The 9,699-nt window shown below is 39.3% G+C and overlaps 1 protein-coding gene across 2 annotated transcripts; it reads left to right on the top strand.

Moving 5' to 3' along the window:
* The first annotated feature begins 2,712 nt into the window (after positions 1–2,712).
* Positions 2,713–8,391, top strand: LOC122016924 (squamosa promoter-binding-like protein 15). Of its 2 annotated transcripts, none has more exons than XM_042574361.1 (11): positions 2,713–3,014; positions 3,173–3,908; positions 4,181–4,374; positions 4,452–5,260; positions 5,348–5,422; positions 5,511–5,618; positions 5,700–5,817; positions 6,165–6,300; positions 6,379–6,523; positions 6,628–7,194; positions 7,379–8,391. In XM_042574361.1, exons 2-11 carry the CDS (start codon positions 3,274–3,276, stop codon positions 7,787–7,789), a joined length of 3,198 nt encoding a protein of 1,065 aa, XP_042430295.1. In that variant the 5' UTR covers positions 2,713–3,014; positions 3,173–3,273; the 3' UTR covers positions 7,790–8,391. The 2 variants fall into 2 exon arrangements, with proteins under 2 accessions (XP_042430295.1, XP_042430294.1); XM_042574360.1 differs by having other exon boundaries at positions 2,713–3,089.
* The last annotated feature ends 1,308 nt before the right edge of the window (positions 8,392–9,699 follow it).

Below are 9,699 nucleotides of genomic sequence, written 5' to 3'. Positions count from 1 at the left end.
CCTTGCTGACCGAGACCCCTCCTTATCACCGGATCATTATTTATTTAATTTAATACAAATATTTAAAATTTTAATTTAATTATATAATAAATACTAAATAAATATAAATAATTTTTATCAAAATTTAATTAGGAATAGAGAAAAATATCCAAAATTTAATATATTGTACATACCTTAACGAAATATTCTGAATTCTATTGATATTATCTGTATATCAAATTTATAATTATGATATTATAATGTGCTGAATTTTTGTAATATATAATATAAATGGTATACAATTTATATTATATTAAAAATTTAATATATTGAAATTATGATATAAATTTATTTATATTGAGTATATATATATATATATATATATATATAATTCGATACACAATTTAATTCATTTACAAAATATATATATATATATATATATATAATTCGATACACAATTTAATTCATTTACAATATGAAAGCAATCAACCGAGTCATGACCCGTGATTTCGTGTCCGTACACTTACACGACAGATTCGGCACCGACCCGGACGCGTTCGAGTCCACCACTCGTTCTACAAAGCGCGAGCGGTGGCCCATTCCCCGCCGCCCTCGTGATCTCGTACTTTCTCCACGTTGCTTTGCGCCTTTGTGCCGTGGCAGTCCAGCGATTAACTAGCCGACTCGGGGTAATTCCGACATTTAATTATTCAATGGCTTCTTGCTGGCCGGCCACCGCCACCCACTCTGCACCCTGGCAAAGGGCGGGACCTCTCTCTCCTTATCCGGCGTAGACCCATTAAAAATACGGTAAATTCTTGAGTTGGTTAACGGATGAGGACGACGACCGAGCGCCGACGACGTCGAGCGGTGTGCTCGCCACGTAAACGAAAAATAATTACGCTTTTTTCAGAAAAACCATTATTATTTTAGAAATGTCACCGTTGCTTTCGTTTAAAATTTCCTAAATACCCGACGTCAAGCTGACTTTTCAAAAATAGAATTATAATTAAAAAGTACTACTGTTGTATTTTTTTTAAAAATTAATTTATTATCTTTAATAATAATTGCAGTGGCAATATTAATTAAATTTATTTATTGATAATTTAAATGGTGGCGAAATAAATGGCTGGCTGACACAATTCGCAACTTATCCAAATCATGCAAATATTATTATATCATCCAGTGGAATAGAAAATGACGAATTTATTATTATGGGATACAGATTAATTTTTGACAGATAAATACTATTAAAAAAATTTCTTTCATTTTTAGTTAGTTAACGGTTAATTATCAATTGATCTCATAATTTTATCGTCTCTCATGTAACTTAAAGTAATGAATATACTAATTTTTTTACTATATAAATAGTATCCTATTAATTATTAAAATTTCATGGGCCATGGTGGTACCAATTCTTTTTTTAAAATTTTTATTATCATTTTGAAAAAAATTATCATCACGATTTTTTGCAACACGAAATTTACTTCTGGTTTGCTTAACAAAAACAACACTTTTATAGCATCTATATTAATTTTCTATAATATTTCTAAAATCTAAAATAATCTACCTATTTTATTAAATTTAAATAATTATTTTTCACTATAAACTATATATTTTTATAATTTTTATTTTATTATTATTTTCTTCTCTCTTCAACTTATTTATTATTTTTTCTCTGTGTAATATCTGAGACTAGATCTTCTCATTAAAAAAATAGATCAAGAAATAAATAACTTTTAATTATAGTTGGATAGTCAGGGTGGGTGACTGAAGTCGTTGATGGTGGACAAATGATAACCTTTGGCCCTAATTTGAACTATAACCTAGGGACGATAAATTTAAGGAAAAATTGTAATAAATTGTAATCGGATAGCGACTAATGCGACGATAGGGGGGTTCACCCCGCACAAGTCAACTATCAAGATGATGATTAAAATCAAGATGATCAACACGCCAAGATACAAAAAAACTTACCTACAATGATCAAATGGAGGATGACTACAATGGCCAAACGGATAATCATGGTCCGATTGACAAGAGACTATAAAAGATAGGTCAGATAATAAGTCTCCCGGCGGACGATGATGGCTAGGGATGCAAACGAATCGAGCCGGCTCGAAAAATATTCGATTCGTACTTGAATTTATCGAATTCGAGCCGAACTCGAACATGTTCGAACTTTTTTTCAGTTGAACTCGAGCCCAAATTATATTATTCGAGGTGCTCGCGAACCTTAATATTTATTAATATAAGTTAAATATAAATTAAATAAATAAATTTGGAGCATTTCGAACATATTTTCGAGCAATAATTCGAATAGTTCGCTAACATGTTCGAATATTTCGAGCTGAACTCGAACCCGAATCCTAATTTGAACCAAACATTTTGAATTTTTCAAGCTTCGAATCGAGCTCTAACTCGAATATACTTATTTCGAGCTGAATTCGAGCCTTAAATTTTTCTACATATTCGACTCGATTTGTTTACACCCCTAATAGTGGCCCGTCCGACCACTTAAAAAAAAATCTTTTAGAGGTTTATTACTTAAAAAATATTAAACATCTGTGCATTCTGAAATACTATACTATTAAATAAAACGCGGAATATTGCATTTTACAAGGGTCTAATTGGTATAACGGAATCCAGGGAGGCCTCACCGAAAATAATGCACACGCAATGTGCAAGAAGCCAACTTTTGTATGCCCTTCGGCAATAGCCCACGGCGTGGGCCGTTAATTACATTTTTGTACCACGCTGCGATTAGCTGGCGAAGAGCAGAAGAGAAGGAATCGAAGGACAGAGGGAGAGGAGGAGAAGAGTGAGCGAATTTCTCGATCAATCCTCCAGTCGCAGAGTAGACAGAGATCCTGCCATCTTATTCTCCTCCTCTCGATCAATCTTCGGCCAAAGCAATCCCTTCTTGAGATCCCTCTGCTCATCTATTTCGTTTCGTGGCGAGAGATCCGGATTTCGAGCTTGTTATCCGGTCTTCTCCTAGATCTTTGCGTGTTTCCGTGGAGAAGCTGTGTTCCGTAAGTAGAAGGAGGTTCTTTGCCCAGTTTTTAGTCGTTTTGGGGATTCCTGCTCGTTGTTTTGGTTTCCTATGGGTAGCCTTCTCTTCCTTGTTTGATCTTCTAATAATTCGTTGGTTTTCTTTGTAATTTCCCCCCCGCATGTACAAATCTTGTAGGAGGAATGGATCGGAGAAGGCCCTAGTGTTCTGAGATAGAATAAGGTGAGTTGGTATTTGGGGCGATCGAGGGGTATTTAGGGTTTCAATAATCTTGAGAGATGGAGGGAGAGATCGGAGCGCAGGTTGCTCCTTCCATCTTCTTTCACCACCATCACCAGGCCATCCATGACGCGCGGCTTCTTGCGAAAAAGCGAGAGCTTCCTTGGAAAAATCCCATCTTTGATCATATCCAATCCCTGGAGAGCCAGCACCAGTTGATGGGCTCTTCTCAGTCCAATTCCGGTGGCAATTGGAACCCTAATATGTGGGATTGGGATAGCGTGAGGTTCACCGCTACCCCCGCGCCGGATGCTGCGGACCTACTCTGTCTGGGATCGCAGCCTTCTTCTTCAGCTGCTGCTGTGACCGACCTGGCGAACAAAGGTAGTGAGTGGTCGAAAAATTCAAAATCCAGCAGGAGTTTGGAAGATGATAATGGGGAACTAGCGCTGAAGCTAGGAGGCGGAGGTAATTTGGTGGAGGAGCCAGCAGGGGTTAGGCCTGGCAAGAAGGCGAGGTCAGGCTCGCCAGGGAGTAGTAACAATTACCCGATGTGTCAGGTGGATGATTGTCGCACCGATCTGTCGAGCGCCAAAGATTATCATAGGCGCCACAAGGTGTGCGAGATGCACAGCAAGACCGCCAAGGCCCTCGTTGGAAACCAGATGCAGAGGTTCTGCCAACAATGTAGTAGGTAATATGATTTGACTAATTTTTTCTTTTCAGTTTCCATCTTGTAGTTCTATTGCATCTTCTAATGCTGATAATACTTTCACATTTTCTCATTTTCTTTCTGCTAAAAACTATTGCTTAAACTATTGATCATGAGTGATCTTGCTGTTGAAACTTCTTTTAATTCGGATTGACTGGACCAAGTAGAAATTAGCCTCTCCAAACTTCTTTCCTCTTGAGGATTGTTATATTAGAAACCTTGTTTATACTGATATATGAATCCATGGAATCCAGATTTCATCCTCTTTCTGAGTTTGATGAGGGTAAGAGAAGTTGTAGAAGGCGACTTGCAGGACATAATCGGCGCAGAAGGAAGACTCAACCAGAGGACAATTCTTCTAAGCTATTGCTACCAAAAAACCAAGAAAATACGACAAATGGGAACCTGGATATTGTGAAATTGTTGGCTATGTTAACTCCCTTAAAAGGTGTGTAACTTGTCTCTAAATGATGGAAGCTTTGCCTTTTGGTTTTGATACTTCATAGTTTGGTGCTGTATCTGCAGGTAGTTATCATGATACACCAACTGGTATTTCTCCTCTACCCGATAAAGACCACCTGCTACAGTTTATCAGTAAATTAAGCACTTCAATTAGTGGGGACTCTTCTGAAAGAGCTATTGCACCTGGTGGTTTTGATTTGAATATATGTCAAGATGGATCTCTAGCTTCCCTTGAGAAATCAATAAAGGCAGCTGAGGAGAAAAATGCACTATCCACTGCAAGCGACATGTTGGCAGTTCTTTCTGCAGCATTGGCGGCATCCGTTCCTCCTGTCCCTGCATCTCTTTCACATGGGAGCAGTGAAAGTAGTGCCAATCATAAGGCCAAAGTACAAAATGCAGAGCCCTCTTTGCATAATAAGCCAACCAATCTGTATGCTTCAGTTGCCTTGACAAGCAAAGGTATCATCAGTCAATCTCCTACGGATGTTCCTAATCAGATGGCTCAGCAACTTCACCAGAGTTTGCCTTTGCAACTTTTTGGACCTTCTGATGATGACAATTCTCCAGCAGAGGGATTTTCAATTAAGTATTTATCCTCAGAAAGTAGCAACCCTATGGAAGACAGGTCACCTTCAACTTCACCGCCTGTTACGAAAAAATTATTTCCTCTGAATTCGACTTTCGAAGGGGTGAAAAATACAGGGAGATCACATTACAGGGAAGAAAATACAAATGTTGAATCAAGCACCACTTGTGGTCCAAGTGCAACGCTTGATCTTTTTCAGAATTTTGAAAGAACAGCAGATCATGTTGCCTATAAATCAACTTGCTCAGATTACTCTCCATCAAGTTCCAATTCTGATGCTCAGGTGACTTGCATTCTAGTAATGCACATTTCAGAATAATATATTCCTCATCTTATTTGCTTTCTTATTTGCTTATTCGACTGACAACAGGATCGGACTGGGCGAATAATTTTCAAACTCTTTGGCAAGGATCCTAGTAGCTTTCCTGATGCTCTTCGTGCTCAGGTACTGCAACTCACTGTTACAATTTTTTTCCCTTGAACATTCTTGTATCAAATAATTAAGTAGCATGTAAGTTTCCTGTTATTTGCAGGTACTTAATTGGCTCTCAAACAGCCCTTTGGAGATGGAGGGTTACATCCGGCCTGGTTGTGTTGTCCTGTCAATATACTTATCGATGCCATCAATAGCATGGGAAGATGTCAGTGACATTTTTTTTTCTCAATGACGTATTTCTTTTGGTTCACTTTGTAAAATTCTGAATATGTATGCTGGTTTTTAGCTTGAAGATGATCTTCTTCAGCGTGTCACTTCTCTTATTCAATGTTCTGAAACTGAGTTCTGGCAAAATGCGAGGTTCTTAATTCGTACAAATAGACAGCTGGTGTCACACAAGGATGGTATGTTTTTTTCTTGCGCATATATAATACCTCCTTTTGAAGGGGAGCCTTGGTGCAACAGTAAAGTTATTGCCATGTGACCAAAAGGTCACGGGTTCGAATCCTGGAAACAACCTCTTGCAAAAAGCAGGGTAAGGTTGCGTACAATGGATCCTTCCCCGGGACCCCGCATGGCAGGAGCTTCGTACACCGGGCTGTCCTTTATATATATATATATAATACCTCCTTTTAGCGAATTCAAGTATCTTGCATTGGTCTGAGTATCTCTGATGAAGTTTGAATCTAATTTAATTGCAATAAATATGAGATCAAACTCCTAGTAATTGGCATCAATATATCAACTGCAGGGAAGATCCGCATATCTAAGACTTGGAGGGCATGGAGTGCTCCTGAAGTGACTTCAATATCACCTGTTGCTGTTGTAGGTGGGAAGGAAACTTCCCTTCTTCTTAAAGGTCGCAATTTGACTGTTCCAGGCACCAAGTGAGTTGAAACAATGCATTCGAGTCCAAATACGCATGTACTTATTTTTGCTCATGTTTTCTTCCTTCATTTTTCTAGGATTCATTGCACATATAGAGGTAAATACATGTCGAAAGAAATTCTCTGCTCCACATACCCAGGCACTATATATGATGATTCATGTGTTGAGAGCTTTGATTTTCCTGGAGGATTTCAAGAGCAGTTCGGTCGATGTTTCATTGAGGTGATCATCCTAGCAGCAATTTTCAAAAGTTTGGTCTTACTATTTGTAATTGCCTGTAATCTAAGAGTTCATGCTCTTGACTAATTTCTGAATTCTACGATCAGGTTGAAAATGGTTTTAAAGGAAACAGCTTTCCTGTCATTATTGCCAATGCCGATATCTGCCAGGAATTGAGAGCCCTTGAAGCAGATTTTCAGGAAGTTGGTAACAGTCCACAGTGCACAACAAAGCAGGATGTTCTCCACTTCCTAAATGAGCTTGGTTGGCTGTTTCAGAGGACACATGCATCATCTGGCCTGTTGTTTTCTGATTTCTCAATTTCACGGCTGAAGTACCTCTTGACATTTTCGGTGGAACGAGATTGGTGCTCTCTTCTTCGTACTCTTCTGGATATTCTTGTGCAAAGAAGCTTAAAGGATGACACTTTAAGACACGAGTCATTCGAACTGCTTTCAGAAGTTCATCTGTTGAACAGAGCAGTTAAGAGAAAGTGCCGGAAAATGGTAGATCTTCTGATCCATTATTGTGCAGTTCATGGAAATGATGCAACGAAGGTGTATCTTTTCCCGCCAGACATGGCTGGACCTGGCGGCATTACCCCATTGCATATGGCTGCTAGTATGGAGGATTCGGTCGACATGGTTGATGTTCTCACTAACGATCCACAAGAGGTAAATTTAGTTTTCATTTTTCTACCTTATTTCTTATTTTATATTCTATGATAAACAAATCAGGAAGCAAACTGGCTGTTTTTGGTCAAATGATAATATTGACTTTAATTATGTCGTTTGGTCATTTCGTATGATTTTGGAACCTTAACGGACAGTTCACTTGTTTATTTCTCTGGTTATTTAGATTGGTTTGAAGTGCTGGAATTCGGTACTCGATGACAATCATCAGTCCCCCTACATGTACGCAATGTCGAAGAACAATATATCTTATAACAATCTGGTGGCCAGGAAGCTCGCTGACAGGGCAAATGGACAAGTGACAATATCATTTGAATGCGAGATCTCGACCGTGGGAGAATCAAGAAGGCATGGCTCCCAAGTTTTAGCGTTGGGATCTTGTGCTCAATGTGCCATGACGAGGAACATGTGGCTTAGACGAACACATCGAACGGGGCTGCTTCAACGGCCTTATGTTCACTCAATGCTCGCAATCGCTGCCGTGTGTGTTTGTGTCTGCTTATTTTTCCGAGTCCTGCCACAGCTTGGGAGTGTAGATCCGTTCAGGTGGGAAAATCTCAACTTTGGCCCACAGTAGCTACGAGTAGCAGATCGTCCAGAGTTGAATATCCTGTTTACATGGTATCCGGAGGTGTTGTTACTCTTTTGGTTTCCACAAAAGGGAGAGACGGCAAGCTCCCTCATGGCAAGTTATCCGCTCGAGCAGCCTGTGCAAATTGATGCAGTTTGCAGCGGAACCGAGTGGCGTAAAAGGAATTCCTCTACCAAACTTGCAGATATAGAACAGGATGCAAGAATTCATCTGGAACTATAACTCTCTTCCTCACTTCTCTTTGGAGACCACAGCAACAAGGAGAATGATGGATCATGGAAAGGGTTCAGATTGATACTGATCGATATTCTTTTGTTCGATCGATAACTGCTGACACAAACACAAAGATCAGAGAAGACTCTTCCAAGTTCAATCCTTGAGCTGGTTTGGTGTTTTGTCAACTGTACATGTCTACTATTGCATCTCTTTATAGTTGAGTGCTACTTTGTCCTTCAGATTTCAATTGATCAAGTGGTGGTACTTTTAGTAGTATCTTGAAGTTCATTGTATGTATCACATCCACTGTCAAAATGGCTGTTTTTATTTTAGCTTATTTTATAGATTAATAAAGTTTCTTTGGGAAGATCTATGAAGAGGCGATGAACAACACAGTATGTTTGTTTTGTTTATTTTTTTTATTTATGTAAATAATAAAGGCATTAGAATGCACAAATTGAGTAAGATTTAAATTCTTAATGATTACCCTTTATCTTGATTATTTTCAAGGAGCTTTTCTTTATCCCTTCTAATACCTAATTGATCTTAAAAAATATATATATAGAAAATAAAAAGGATGTTCATATTATTGGAAGATCATAATTTTTTTAATGGAAAATATCAGACGATCGAACTTGTATTTTGATTATGTCAAAGGGTTTAAAGTTAAGTTGTCTTGTGATCTAACAAGGTTGATTGAGCTGACAGGAAAAGTCCTAATAGATTTTAGGCAGGTGGAAAATCCTAAGGGGTGATAACCCTAGGTTCCAGAGGGTGGTAACCCTAGATGATGAAAAGTCTTAGCTGTGATTAGGCAAGTGGCAAAACCCTAGGGGTGGTAACCATACGTCATAGGGGGTGATAACCCTAAGTGGAAAGTCTTAACGGGTCGAGTGCTTCGGGCAAAATCATAGAGTCGGGGACTCTGGGTTAAAATCCTGGTGGTCGCGGATTTGGTGGAAGTCTGGGCGGGTCGTGGAGCTTACGTCCAGCATGAAGATCAGAAGTCTCGGGCACTGAGCAAAAGTCCAGTCGGTTTGGAGGACCGATCTAGCAAAAGGCAAACTCTCCTGAGAGGAGTAGGTGAAGACACGTTCCCCGAAGAGGGAACAGTAGGCGTCGGTTCGACCTAGAGTTTCGACGAAACTCTATATATATTATTTATTGTTTGGACTAATTTTATTTTGCACAAAATAAAGGGCTGGAAAAAGCAGATCCGGGCGCCTGGAACCCAAAAACTATCTACAACCTGATGTGGGGGTGCATTGATTGGCCGAGCCACATGGTCCAGTCGCCCGGGGTGTTCCAGGCGCCCGGAACAACCTATAAAAGCAGACTTCTACCAGGAGCTTCACAACAACATTCAGAACGACTTCTGCTCTTGCGCGCTGATCAGAAAATGCCTCCTCGACGCCCTAATGCTGCTCCGACGACCTAGAACAAGAAACTTCAGATATATAGTTGTCGGTATTCTTTATTTTATAATTGTTTTAATATTGTAAGTTCACTCTTGCACTTATTCGGAACTGATAGTGGATTGCCCATCGAAAGCACTCTCACATACGGGCCTTGGAGTAGGAGTTGCCACAGGCTCCGAACCAAGTAACTCTTGGTGTTTGCGATTGTTTTGTTGTGTCTTTATTCCGCTGCCTATCTCCGAGTTTTATTTTAAAACGAGC

This window comes from Zingiber officinale, chromosome 8B (assembly GCF_018446385.1).
Source record: "Zingiber officinale cultivar Zhangliang chromosome 8B, Zo_v1.1, whole genome shotgun sequence".
Lineage (NCBI taxonomy): Eukaryota > Viridiplantae > Streptophyta > Magnoliopsida > Zingiberales > Zingiberaceae > Zingiber > Zingiber officinale.
The sequence above is the reverse complement of the archived record's forward strand: the minus strand, read 5'-3'. Positions and strand labels throughout refer to the sequence as shown.